This window comes from Neophocaena asiaeorientalis, unplaced genomic scaffold, assembly GCF_003031525.2.
Source record: "Neophocaena asiaeorientalis asiaeorientalis breed wild unplaced genomic scaffold, Neophocaena_asiaeorientalis_V1.1 scaffold25, whole genome shotgun sequence".
NCBI lineage: Eukaryota > Metazoa > Chordata > Mammalia > Artiodactyla > Phocoenidae > Neophocaena > Neophocaena asiaeorientalis.
In genome coordinates this window covers 331,943-347,327 of record NW_020172492.1, presented here as the reverse complement: position 1 = coordinate 347,327, position 15,385 = coordinate 331,943, and the positions used below count along the sequence as shown (strand labels likewise).

The 15,385-nt window shown below is 33.1% G+C and overlaps 1 protein-coding gene across 3 annotated transcripts in view; it reads right to left on the bottom strand.

Annotated features, from left to right (window-relative positions):
- The window catches only part of KCNT2 (potassium sodium-activated channel subfamily T member 2), a 360,211-nt gene that overhangs the window by 140,132 nt on the left and 204,694 nt on the right, over positions 1-15,385 (bottom strand). For all 3 annotated transcript variants that reach the window (XM_024738205.1, XM_024738206.1, XM_024738207.1), the window contains exon 13: positions 12,330-12,438. In XM_024738205.1, coding sequence (XP_024593973.1) covers positions 12,330-12,438 — 109 coding nt within the window. The remainder of the gene's footprint in view (positions 1-12,329; positions 12,439-15,385) is intronic.

The following is a 15,385-nucleotide window of genomic DNA, read 5'->3' as shown; positions in this document are numbered from 1 at the left end:
AGTTCCAGACAAAACTGAATCTTAAGAAGCTGAAAACCTAATAATGAATAAAAAATTGAAAAAGAAACTGATTTTGTCAAAATTACTAATTTACAATTTCAACATATTACAAATTTCTTTTTCTTATTTTTAAACGTAAACTTCCAAAGTTTTTTGGAAATAACTTATCTCAGCTAATTACATTCACCTTGGTGGTTTTAAAAATAGCTACCCCTTTTTAAATTGACTTATTTTTCAATCCTTATTGGAAGGTGAATTTAACATTCTCAAGGAGGAACTAGGTATTGGCTAATTCATCAGATTTAGTCCTTATGATTTACTACACAGAATAGCTTGATGGTTTAAATGAGAACTGGGCACCAATGAAAGTTGTCATTATATCAATATATTAAATGAGAGTTGGTTGTGGGTTATATAACAATATGCTAATTGCACAGATCTGTAAGTTCACATACATTATCTTTTACCCACATAATAGTGATATTTCAGGTCTATACAAACATATTACAGCCTATACAAACATAACCCCTTGTTGTAATTAAGTTAACATCTTCCCTGCTTAGATATAACTATTTGCAAATTTTTTCATGGCATTAATTACACTTGATAATTTGGATCTTGTGGGAAAAATGTGAAAATGTAAACTCCATAAATAAATTAAAAACAACCATCTTCAACAAACTTACCTTCTAGCTAGTATTACATTTACATATAAAATACAATTTAATGTACATAAATAGTATTAATAAAAGTGTTACCCTACTTTAAGGAATTTCCTATCTTGCTTATTTCATCTGTACTACTCTTCCTTTTAATATAATTTCTAACGATGACTTATAGGTGCATAATTTATATACACACCACATCTTGTATATCTTATGTATGTGTTCTCATATGAGACACTTCACTTCTTTCTACATCTATTCTTACAATAAAAACTGTAATGGATGTCTTTTTATTTAAATGTTGTGTGCAGGTCATATTATTTCCTCATGAAAGCTTCACGTAATTGTATAAACCGATACTAGCTGATGTATCCATCCTTTTTGGATTTCTGCATGTGCATCCTTTTACTACTTTATACAGTACTCTCATACCAAGCATTTCCCAATACCCCCAAAGTAGCATTCTACAGACACACATTTTAATGACACTGCTAGAAAAAATGAATGATGCAGAAAAAGTTACGGGGTCTGTACCTAGATTTCTGGTGTTCTTTTCCTGTGTCACTCCTTCTCCTGTAGAATTCCTTGTTACCACATCATGGTGGAAGCTTACTTACTTATTTGAAAGCTTTTTGTGAGATAATAGAAAGTATATATATTGATTTCTATCCCCAGTTTTCCTGACACAGAACTCCTGAAACCATTGTAATATCCTGGTTGATAAGAGCACTCGGAACATCTCTCGTTATTATATTTGGCTTCAACCCAGTCGCTGACATGGAGCTCTTAAAACTGTTGTAAATTCCTAAGTGATAAGAGTACTCAGAGCAAGTTTTGTCCTAATGAGGTGGCTCTGGGTGGGCTTCTGGATGGCTCCAGGATGGGACTGGTCACCAGAAAGACCAAGTTGTGATTAGAAGCTTGGAATTTTCAGTTCCAACCGCATCTTCCAGAGAGGGTAGAGGGGCTGGAAGTGGAGTTAATAAATGGTCATGCTTATGTGAGGAAATCTCCATAAAATACCAGTAGTCAGGGGTCTGGAGGGCTTCCAGGTTGGTGAACACATCTACCCTGGGAGGCTGATGCACCCCAAATCCACAGGGACAGAGGCTCCTGTGCTCAGGACCCTCCCAGGCCTTGCTCTATTTACCTCATCATCTGGGGGAGTCTTGCAGGTCTGGTCCCTTAACCTGTGGGATCTGATGCTATCTTTGAATAGACAGTGTCAGAATTGAGTTGAATTGTAGGACATCCAGCTGGTGTTGCACAGAATTGCTTGGTGTGGGGAAAAAAAAAAAAACCCCACACATTTGGTGACCAGAAATGTCAGAAGCGAAGTGCTCGGTGTGAGAAGTAAAGGTCACAGCAGAGAAACAGGAGGAAAGACCTGGGGTTTCCCCAGCACAGGTGGAAAACTGTACTTTTTTTTTTTTTTTTCCTTTTCACTATTTCATACATTTTTGCATATTTTTATTCTCCTGAGTTACGGTATTACTTTTCAACATTCTTAACAGATCATTTAAGTTTTTAAATCATACGAGTTAAATGAACATCTAAGCAACTACAAATAGATTCGTTAACTGTTATAGTATAATTCATATTAAATATGAGAATACACAAACAAGAGATGGAAAGTTGCAAAGATAAAATTATTTCTCACTCTTCTGTGGCTCTCACAGTCAACTTATTATGAAGTCTAGAGAACATCTGAAATGATTTGTGAATCCGTTCTCACCCTGAACGACCATTAGGTTCAATCTCTCAGTATCGCTCACCTGAACAAATATAATAACTTCCTAAATAATCACCCCATGAGGTCCTTTTTGTCCTCTTCCCTGCACTCCATATTTCCCCTGGAGTCACTCTGTTAACTAGTTAAAAATTTACACCTTTACCTAAAACTTTCATTAGCCTCTCATCGCTTCTCCAACAACATTCCAATTGTTTAGTAAAGCCAAATTCACAATCGCACACACACACAACACCCACACATGAGCATGTTTACAATATGTCCTTACGCAGTATGATTTGAGGCAATGTTAGATTAAATAAACATCCCATTATAATATTTGCTCTCTCTACTTGTTGGCTGTCCTAGTATTAGGATCTCATTCTTTTGGGGTTAAAAACTGTGTTTTAAGAGACTCTTTTCAATACAGAAGTAACTATTCCAGGAACAGGGATATTATATCAAATCATGAAAACTTTACTAAATTAGAACATAATTGGGATCATGAGTTTTGATATATAAGGAGGGTGGCAAGGGTTGAGGAGGAGAATTCTAAGGTTACAAATGAAGTTCTCTGTAGAGAGAAAAAGCTCAGTTGAAGTGCTATTCTTGGGATGAATGTAAAGGCGCACTCCCTGGTTATTAAAGGGTTAGAGGTAAAGAAAATTAGAAAATCTGCCATTGGAATAGATAGCTACTCCATCTTCATCTTTATTATACCACTAGTGCCTGGAACAATTTATTGCTCAAGTAGGACTCAATAAAAATGTTTTGAATGAGTAAGCAAGAATAAAAGAGGATGTACGTGGTTTTCTTTATGAAACATTCATATCAAGAAACTACTTTACAGACTGAAAATCATAGGCCTAGGTTGTGATAGAATATGTCTGGCACTTTCCTAAGACAGAAGAAGAAAAACGCTTCTCTGGTTTCCGGAATCATGAAAATGAGTCTTTGAGAAATATACAACCATAAGAAAATTAATGGAGAAAAACATAAAGATGCTTTGAGTTAATTAAATTATAAGCGGTCCACAAGAAAATGGCTTTAAAAACCTAATGGTCAGCAGCAATTAATCAAGTGTCAAAGAGAAAAGGCAGGAAATATGGTTTGGCCCATATTTTAAACTTGTAAAAGTCACAGAAAGGAAAAACAAATACAAGATTGATACTTAATTAGGAGGAGCAAAATACAGGAATGCATTTAACTTAAAAATAATCCACAGCAATGTTAATTTTTAAAATTTTGATTAAATGGGCCATGGCTATATAAGAAGTTAACATTCCAGGAAGCGTGTTATGTGAAAGGCTACATAGAAGCGCTCTGTTCTATATATACCATTCTTCTGTTGATCTAAAATTACTTCTACAAAAAAACTTAAAAAGCAAATGCAATTAAAAATAAAATGTTGATTTTCATCTCTTAGGGGTGAAAATGTTATCTTGGCTATGTAGCAGAATGTCATTCTTAGGAAAAACATGCTTATGTAAAAATGTGTGTGTTTGTGTGTGTGTGTCTGTGTGTGTGTAATACACAGACAGAAGATGAAACAAATGTGGAAATGTTCACTGTTGAATGTAAATGGGGGTAATACACACTTTTTCATTGTATAATTTTAAAACTGTATGTTTGATTTTTTTGCAAAGTGAAAAATAGTGGGAAAAAATGTAAAAACTCCAAATTGTGCTGGGTCTGAAGATGGCCTTATGTTAAGTGGTTTCTGATAATCTTCACAATAAGACAAAAATCAAAAAGAAAATATTTCCATCTAAAAATGGAGAATTTTCAAAGTTTTGGTAATTTATCTTTTGAAAATATAAGAATTCAAAGCATTATGTTTTTAAGTAGGTTGTAAGAATGAAGTTTAACATGGTGTCTATGTGGGTGTATATGGGAAATGAAGAAATTATTCAGCATGAAGAACTCACACATCACCATTTGGTAAAAGCCAAGCCTTGTGCATACATATGTTATTTAGAAACAGCTAAGATAATTTCCAATATTTATATTGCTTAGAAATATTTTTCCACTCTCTTTTTGGGGAGGAAAAATTGAGGCATTGGAGTGTCTGGTGCGCCAGTAAAAACCGATGGCTAAACTTTTAGTCAAATCATTTCTCCAATATGTGCGTGTGTGTGCGTGTGTGTGCGTGTGTGTGTGTGTGTGATTTTAAACAATATTGTTTTTATAACGGTAGCCATCCATGACTATATACTATAAGAAAAACATATGTTTATAGAGTATTGTCAATGATATTGTTAGAAAGTATTTCCTTTTAACTTTTTTTTGCAATTAAAATCTTTTTTTGTTTTTTCTTTTAAGTTGCCAGAACTAACTCCTATAGTTCTAGTATCATGAATCATTCTTCTCGGCACACTTTAGTGGTGAAGGAGAAAGAATTTTATTCATTCAGCACTTTACTGTTGTGGTCTGATTCTTCCATTCATTCATGAACTTTAATTCAAATCTGTTACTTAGGAAATATCATCATTGAAGCATGGGAAATAAAATTCATAGAAAATTCACAAATCACTTACAAATTGATTTTATGTTCCTCACTCCTACAAATTTACTTACAGACATATGTTTACATTCTTTACTCCTACTTGTGGGTGAAAATTTATCAATTTGATTTTTATGCTTTCCTATATTTGTTAAAATGAAGTGGGAAATTTCCAGAGAACCCAGTAGTTGAAAGAAAATTAGTCGATAAAGAAAAGGGAATTGAATAGTCACAGATGACCTAACACTTTATTTGGCAGGGGGAGTATAGAGTGGGAACCTAAATTTAGCAATTAATTTACTCAGATAATAGGGATTCACCCTCTCACAGATTTTCTGAGTAATTCCATCTGATTAGGAGACAAACAGCAAAGATTTTCCATTCAAGGGACAAACTGGAGAGTACAGTTCATTCTTTAAGTTCATTCAAGGCTTTTCAGTAAAGGAGTTCTTCTCCTAGTCAGGTACATATTTTTCTTGTCCATTTGTTTTGTTTTGTGTATTTTTTTTAAAGAGTTTAGGAATGCACAGTGAAGAAAAAGATATGGGTTTGGTTTTATTCTGATTAAAACGTGGGCTACAGAAACACATCTAAAAACCGAACTACTATAATGTTTTGCCTTTTTCATCACAGTTTTGTCACTAAGGAGAGACAATTTATGAACGGTTCAGCAATGTGGAGGCGAATCTTTTTTCCAGGTAATTTCAGGTCAAATATTTGACCCTGGAGAGGCTTTACTGGAATTGCTAGTCCCACAAGAGGCTGACAAAGAGTACAAGATGTTATAAAACCACATTTTTCTATTAGTCATAGCTAGGGAACACTGCCATTACCTCTTCCTATGTTCAGTACCAATTCCCACTTCTAAAAAAGAAGTGCATTGACAAAATTATTTCTCACAGGAAAAAAGATTTAACCTAACCAAAGCTATATTACCATTCAATTTTTCATCTACAGAGGTTGACAAAAAGTAATCCACTAGAGTCGTTTAAAAGTAATGATGTTGGGACTTCCCTGATGAAGCAGTGGTTAAGCATCCACCTGCCAATGCAGGGGACACGGGTTAGAGTCCTTGTCCGGGAAGATCCCACATGCTGTGGGGCAACTAAGCCCGTGCGCCACAACTGCTGAGCCCACGCGCCTAGAGCCCGTGCTCCGCAAGAAGAGAAGCCACCACAATGAGAGGCCCACGCAGCACAACAAAGAGTAGCCCCCGCTCGCCGCAACTACAGAAAGCCCACGCGCAGCAACGAAGACCCAACACAGCCAAAAATAAATTTAAAAAAACATAAAAAAATAAAAACAAAGCTGTAAAAGAATGCTGGCATCCATATACTGAAAGGAGGAAACAGTGAGTTTAGGCTGACATTGATGGTATGAAGATGTAACTGTCTCCTACAATACACAAATGACATTCATTATTGAAAATATGATGGGAATATGAGAGCAGCAATAAGTTTATAGATACAATTTGTAAATACTCAGGAAAAAAAGGAAAGGGAGTGTTTTGAAACAGCCTAAGTAAAACTTGATTATGGCATGGACAAGGGTTGTGTCTGTGGATAAGCCTGAGATATTCAGGGAGTGGAACCATACACCACTTGATGGACTGGATACAAACAATGGAATAATGAAAGACTCATGGGTTTTGGGCTTGAGTTCTAAGTATTAGTAGATGCTGCTGGGAAGAATGGGGGTGAAACAGATTTTAGGTCAGGGAAAATCAGCAACTATCTCTAGATATCTTAATTTTGAGACAGCTATTAGAAACCTAACAGGAGACACTGACTATTTATTTAGAGGAACAAGACAGGAGTTCATAGTGGATATTTGAGGGAGAGACTCAGTTTTGGAAATCAAATAAATGGATGAGCTCCCCTAAGGAAAAGGTATTCTAGGAAAAAAAGAAAATTCTTTTGAATTTTCTTAGTAGAAAATCTTATGATATGTGCATAATGGCAATTTTATTTCTCTTTTTCCAATACTTATTCCTTTTATTTATTTTTGTAGTCTTACCGCATGCCTTAGGATTTCCAGGATAATGCTGAGTAAAAGTGGTTTTAGTAGGCATCCTTGTTTGTACATAATCTTAAAGACAGACTCTCAATATGTGACCATTAAATATTTGTTTTCCTCTAGGTTATTTTGTAGATAACCTGCCTTAGGTTAAGAAGTTCCTTACTTGTAGCTTCCTAGCATTTTATATTTTTCTGTTTTTAAAATTTTGAAGGGATGTTGAATTCTCTCTCAAATGCTTTTTTGTATCCATTGAAATAATAATAATATTTTCTTCTTTGAAATGATGATCTACTTCTAGAATAATTCCAACTTGGTGATGATACATTAGTTTTTAAATACAATACTTTGCTAATATATTTTCTATAATCTTTCAACCATGTTAATCAACTAAATTGGTCTCTAATTATCATTTCCCATACTATGCTTAATGAGTTTTGTATCAAGGCCATAATCCCATACAATGAGTTAGGGAGACATCTTTCTTTTTCTGTTCTCTGGAAAATATGTGCAAACTGAAAATTATGTGCTCTTTGAATGTCTATAATAAGCTCTTTGTAAAGCTTCATGGGAAACCCTCAGTTACTTTTCCTGGAGACAAAGATAATACAGACTTATTAGGAGGGTGAGACATAGGTATTCAAGATTCATGACAATCATCAATTTGATAGGTACTAATTACTAGTGGCTGATGTTCTTTTGAGTAATTTTTTTAATCATAACAACCCTATGGGATAGTTTCTCTTATTACCCTCACTGTACATACTGAAGAACTCAACCTTGAGAGATCAAGAAGTGTGAGATCATGCAGTCATTACATAATAGAACAAAGATTTGACTGAGGTCAGCCTCATTCCAGAATTTGCAATACATATCTATTCACTTTGACAAATTTATTATAAAAAAGGGCAAACTGCTGAAAATAAATACTGTTTTTCTATGAACCAATTTGTGTTTATTTTCTTCTTGAAAATTGTGGTGATTAAAATAATCAAATTATCTGTGAAGGATATTTTTATTTTACTTGAATCATTACAATTTATACTTGGGCTCATATTCAGAAATCTTTTATTGTAACTATTATTTTCCTGAGGATTTTGTTCTTTCTAACTCTAGGCTCACTATGTTAACTTTCTCTCTTGTTGACATGAGTAAGAGCATATATTTTCTATTGCTGAAATCATGTCCATATGGACTTTTCTTCTGTGAATCTGATCAAAATGTAGAAAATAATTGTATTTATAATTAATACTATAATAATTCACATAATAATTGTTTTTATAATTAATACTATAATAATTCATTCAAATAATAGTGTAACAATTCCATAATTTACTTTAATGAATGCCTACAGTCTTTTTGTTCAGGAGAAAATGATCCATAAATTATATAAATGGTATATCTGCATAAAGTAATAGTTACTAGGTTGCTACATATGTTTTTGCTTTCTAATATTTTCCATACATATCAGTTGACTTTTGAAGTCCTCCCTTTCATATTTTAAAAACGTGGATTTACTTTAAAAAAATACATCAATGATAGTCATGCTAGGAGTTCCACAATTTAGGGGACTTGAAGAAAGTAATTAAATAAATGGAAATAAAAATATATTTTATACCTTGTGATAATTGGAATCATGCTGTTTAATACTCATGAGACTACAAGGACAAAAATATAATGAATATTACCAAGTAAATATGATTTAAGATTAAAGCAATTATTATTTTATTACAAACAGTATTCATTATCTATTGCTGTATAACAAATGACTCCAAAATTTAGTGACTTAAAATAATCATTTCATTTCTCAACATTCTGTGGGTCAGCATGGATTTTTGGATTGGTTGATGGGTGAGTTGGGAGCTAGGGAGGTGGGGTGCCAGGGATGGATGAGCCTCACTTTCCATGTGATTTCTCATCCTTGGAAAGACTAAATCGGGATTCTTCACAAGCAGTCTCTGGGCGGTGTTCCCATGAAAGGCAAGCAAAGGCTGGATGGCCTTTTAAGGCTTAGTTTCTAAAGTCACACAATGTCGCTTTTGTCACAGTACATTGGTCAAAGCCAAGTGACAGGACAACCCATACTCAAAGGGTGGAGGAATAGATTCCACCTCCTCATGGAAGAAGCCACAACGTGGAATCACAACAGGACACAGACACAGGGAGCATGGCTCATTGGAAGCCATTATTTTAACAACCTACCACACCAACGAAATGACAGCTTGATACACTGCCTTTTGAAAGGTTAAGTCCATAATCTTTTTAACCTCATGCTGAGATATAAAGCATATTATATTGGTTTGAGAGTCTCATACATCACCCCAAACTGTTTCTTATGGCATTTTAATGAAACCAGGGTGCTTTCATCTTTTCATATTATAAAAAGAGTTCCTCTGAGATGTTTTAATCTCAGCCATAAAAGAATACAGACATTATTAAAATGAATTTCAGCAGATGCCATAAATGAGAAATAATGAGATAAACTATTGGGATAGAATTTTAAAACTGTTCATTTTGATGGATTTATCGAAATAACAGCAAAATAAGAATGTGAAAGAATCAATTCAAATCATTTTGTAAAATGGTTTGTTTGTAAAATAGACAATTTCAGTGAGTTTGGTCTGTTGTGAGCACATCCATGGCTTGCTAAAGGGAGAAAAACTAAAATCTGCTCTGAATTTTAGTTATAGCACATTCAAAAGTAAAAATTGTTTTCCCAAACGACATATTGTTTTAAGATCCACATTCAATGCTCATTTATTGAAGACCTAATATGTTTCAGATATTATTTATTTAATCCTTACTGCTAATTCTAAACAATGGAATAGAGACATTATAATATTATGGTCATTTAACAAGAGAAAAATATAGGAGCAAAAATACTAATACGTTGAGCTAAATCTTAAATGTTGGCACTCAAAGTTAAATATATTTTTAAGAACTTTAGTGCTGTGCCATTACTATCTTCCTAAAAATTTTATCATACCAAGTCATTATGAGGTATGAAGATTTCGCAAAAACATTCCTTTTCCTAAATAATAATAAAAATAAGGCAGCTTAGTTACAAACGTTTTTTTTAGATAAATAATAGGCACTTCTTGAATGTTAATAACAAATGTAACTGGCCAAGAATGGAATACTTTACATGTATTTTTCCGTTCAATTTCAAAAGATTGTCTACAAAGGAGGTACTGTTACTTTTAATTTTCGGTTTAGGAAACAGGCTTAAAGAAACCCTGGCACCATCTAAACCATTTAAATTCACAGAGACCATTTAAATTCTCAGAATCTTTGGTTAGTACTTTAAAAAAAATCTTCAAAACAGATTGTAAAATGCTGCCAAAGTTGAGAGTCATTGCTTTAAGTTGTTTCCTATACTTTTTTAGAAAAAAGTGATGTCATTAGCAGCAAGGTTAAAAGATAAGAGTCAGAGAAAATTGAATAGCAATAATTTCATGATTCTCATCATTATTTTAAAATTTCTTAGTGTTTATAATGTTTCTTTTAAATATCATATGCTAATAGGTAAGCATTTTAAGGTATGTGAATGCATCTTCTGAAGGACATACATTTTGTAAATGCATACTTAAAATGATTTACATTTCAATGACTTTTGAAGGTTTAGACCATTAAGGTGAAATTTTATAAAAATGGTTCTTATATTTGAAAAAAAAGTATATAAATTACTGCCTGGATCAAAATCAATTCCTACAGAAGCACTTAAGAAAAAAAGAAAGTACCATTTTACTGTTCAATTTTCTAACAGTTTAAAGTATAATGCCTTGTGGATAGTTATTTTAAAAGCAGCGCCTGAATGAAAAATTCACCTGTATCTTGTGCTTGAATTGTTTTCAAAATCTACCCCCAAATTAAGTCTATTTAAAATACTTGAATATATTATATTATTCTATTCCGTGGTAAGTTTATATGTACATAAAATGATCTATAGCAAAGTATTATCTATCTATATGTAAACATAAGTATAAATTAGTACGTAGAACATTTGAAACCTGTGTCTATATTATGTACTCAACTAATCACGGCTAAACTATTCAAGCTTACTAAGGTATCCAGCAAGTTCGGTTACTAAAATCACCAAATTATATAAAAAAGTAAAAATTCACCACAAAGATTCACATTTTAAAGTGAATAAATCCTCATAACAAGTAGATGATAAAAAGGAAATTCTTCTGTTCTACAGAAACATGAATGTAATAAGTTACCACTAACTTCAGAGACATAACTCTTACAATCAAAATGGGAATTTTTTCCGTTCAATTTCAAAAGATTGTCTACAAAGGAGGTACTGTTACTTTTAATTTTCGGTTTAGGAAACAGGCTTAAAGAAACCCTGGCACCATCTAAACCATTTAAATTCACAGAGACCATTTAAATTCTCAGAATCTTTGGTTAGTACTTTAAAAAAAATCTTCAAAACAGATTGTAAAATGCTGCCAAAGTTGAGAGTCATTGCTTTAAGTTGTTTCCTATACTTTTTTAGAAAAAAGTGATGTCATTAGCAGCAAGGTTAAAAGATAAGAGTCAGAGAAAATTGAATAGCAATAATTTCATGATTCTCATCATTATTTTAAAATTTCTTAGTGTTTATAATGTTTCTTTTAAATATCATATGCTAATAGGTAAGCATTTTAAGGTATGTGAATGCATCTTCTGAAGGACATACATTTTGTAAATGCATACTTAAAATGATTTACATTTCAATGACTTTTGAAGGTTTAGACCATTAAGGTGAAATTTTATAAAAATGGTTCTTATATTTGAAAAAAAAGTATATAAATTACTGCCTGGATCAAAATCAATTCCTACAGAAGCACTTAAGAAAAAAAGAAAGTACCATTTTACTGTTCAATTTTCTAACAGTTTAAAGTATAATGCCTTGTGGATAGTTATTTTAAAAGCAGCGCCTGAATGAAAAATTCACCTGTATCTTGTGCTTGAATTGTTTTCAAAATCTACCCCCAAATTAAGTCTATTTAAAATACTTGAATATATTATATTATTCTATTCCGTGGTAAGTTTATATGTACATAAAATGATCTATAGCAAAGTATTATCTATCTATATGTAAACATAAGTATAAATTAGTACGTAGAACATTTGAAACCTGTGTCTATATTATGTACTCAACTAATCACGGCTAAACTATTCAAGCTTACTAAGGTATCCAGCAAGTTCGGTTACTAAAATCACCAAATTATATAAAAAAGTAAAAATTCACCACAAAGATTCACATTTTAAAGTGAATAAATCCTCATAACAAGTAGATGATAAAAAGGAAATTCTTCTGTTCTACAGAAACATGAATGTAATAAGTTACCACTTCAGAGACATAACTCTTACAATCAAAATGGGAATCTGAGGCAATTCAAAGGATCTCATTCAAGGCCAAACTTACCAGCAAATTTGATATGGAATTTATTTTCAGGCTTTAAGATCTGGACATACAAAGGGCAATTTGGAGCAAAATCTTTTACAGCCCATGCTCTCAAAATTGTTTGGTGGTCCTGAAATGATAAAAATCAAAGTATCATGAGATAAATTGAAAATTTTATAATGTATTAAGTAAAAATCATCAGTCAGTGTGTGAAATGGTCATATTTACAGTTTAAAATTAAGCATATGAAATCATTCTTTGTGAGGTCTTACTATTAAAGATAGTTATTATTTCTATAAAAGAGATCAACAATACCTAATTCAATCAGTAGTAATTATCAACACTTAGGAAATTAGCAGAGATTAAGAGGGAAGTCTCTTGACAAGCTTAAAAATAATTTTCCCAGAAAATACTGGAGGGGTAGAAACCTTCAGAAATGCAGCACAACTGTTAGTTTGTAATAACAGTTTCCATGGAAAAAAAATATGGACATAAAATAATTTTAACATAGTTAGAAAGATTAGTAAAAGGGGAATGACTGCAGTGACTATTTGTGAGGAGAACACATTAGTTTACATTTTATATGACAGTAAAGATAAAAGGATTTTGACTGTGTGTGTGTGTTGGAAGACCAATAACGTTCAGATATTAAAAAAATAACAGAAAAAAGATCTTTTAAAAAAGATGCTAAGACTGAGAACGACAGTGAAAATCATGCTTACCATGAAATTTTACACATAGTGTCACCCTATAAATTATTACTTAATAAACTGAATAAAACAAAGCAAATTACAGCTGTCCCTCAGTTTCTAGGACTCTCTGTGGACAATAAAATACAAGGATGCTCAAGTCCCTCATATAAAATGGCATAGTACTGGGGGCTTCCCTGACGGCTCAGTGCTTAGGAATCCGCCTGCCAATGCAGGGGACACAGGTTCAATCCTTGGTCTGGGAAGATCCCACAGGCTGCGGAGCAACTAAGCCTGTGAGCCACAACTACTGAGCGCATGTGCCACAACTACTGAAGCCCATGTGCCTAGAGCCTGTGCTCTGCAACAAGAGAAGGCACCACAATGAGAAGCCCACGCACCGCAATGAAGAGTAGCCCCTGCTCACCGCAACTAGAGATAGCCCGCAGGCAGCAACAGACCCAACACAGCCAAAAATAAATAAATACAATAAATAAATAAATAAATAAATAAAATTTAAAATTTTTTTAAAAAAATAGAATGGCATAGTATTTGCATATAACCTATGTACCTCCTCGCATATACTTTGAATCATCTCTAGATTATTATAGTATTTAATACAATGTTAATAGTTGCTGGCAGGCAGTAAATTCAAGTTTTACTGTTTGAAAATTTCTGGCATTTTCTTTCAAATATTTTTGATCTACAGTTGGTTGAATCCGAGGATGCAAAACCCTCAGATACAAAGGGACAACTGTATTGGAGAAATTTGCTACTCAGCTACATTTATTTTATTTATTTATTTTTTATCGAAGTATAGTTGATATACAACATTATATAAGTTACAGGCATGCAATATCGTGATTCACAATTTTTAAAGGTTATACTCCATCTATAGTTATTATAAAACATTGGCTATATTCCCTGTGTTGTACAGCTTATCTTATACATAATAGTTTGTACCTCTTAATCCCCTACCCCAATATTGCCCTCCCTCTCCCCCTTTCCCCACTGGTAACCACTAGGTTTGTTCTCAATAAATGGTAGTCTGTTTCTTTTTTGTTATATTCACTAGTTTGTTGTATTATTTAGATTCCACATATAATGACACCATACAGCATTTGTCTTTGTCTGACTTATTTCACTGAGTATAATACCCTCCAAGTCCATCCATGTTGCTGCAAATGGCAAATTTTCATTATTTTTTATGGCTGAGTAATATTCCATTGTATATATGTACCACATCTTCTTTATCTTTTCATCTGTTGATGGACACTTAGGTTGCTTCTATATCTTTGCAATTGTAAATAATGCTCCTATGAACAGTGGGGTGCATGTATCATTTTGAACTAGTGTTTTAGTTTTTTTTTCAGATACATAAGCAGGAGTGGAACTGCTGGGTCATACGGTAGTTCTATTTTTAGTTTTTTGAGAAACTTCCATACTGTTTTCCACAGTGGCTGCACCAATTTACTTTCCCACCAAGAGTGTACGAGCATTCCCTTTTTTCCACATCCTCACCAACATTTATTATTTTTGTTCTCTTTGATAACAGCTATTCTGACAGGTGTGGGTGATTTCTCATTGTGGTTTTGATTTGCATTTCCCTGATGATTAGTGATACTGAGCATATTTTCATGTTCCTGATGGCTATCTGCATGTCCTCTAGCCACAAAAATCAGAGAAGAAAATAAAATAAAAGAACTCCAGATTGGAAAGGAAGAAGTAAAACTGTCACTGTTTGCAGATAACATGATACTATACATAGAAAATCCTAAAGATGCCAACAGAAAACTACTAGCGTTCATTGGTGAATTTGGTAAAATTGCAGGATACAAAATTAATATACAGAAATCTGTTGCTTTTCTATACACTAACAACAAAATTTCAGGGAGAGAAATTAAGGAAATAATCCCATTTACCATCACATCAAAAGGAATAAAATATCTAGGGATGAGGAGGTAAAAGACCTGTACTCTGAAAACTATAAGACATTGATGAAAGAAACTGAAGACCACACAAACGGATGGAAAGATATATTGTGTTCTTGGACTGGAAGAATTAATATTGTTAAAATGACCATACTCACCAAAGTAATCTACAGATTCACTGCAATCCTTATCAAAATACCAATGGCATTTTTAACATATCTAGAATAAATAACCTTAATATTTGTATGGAAACACAAATGACCCCAAATGCCCAAAACTGTCTTGAGAAAGAAGAATAGAACTGGAGGAATCACACTCCCTGACTTCAGACTATACTACAAAGCTAATCAAAACAGTATGGTACTGGCACAAAAACAGACACATAGATCAATGGAACAGAATAGAGAGCCCAGAAATAAACGCCCATACGTAGGGTAAATTAATCTACAACAAAGGA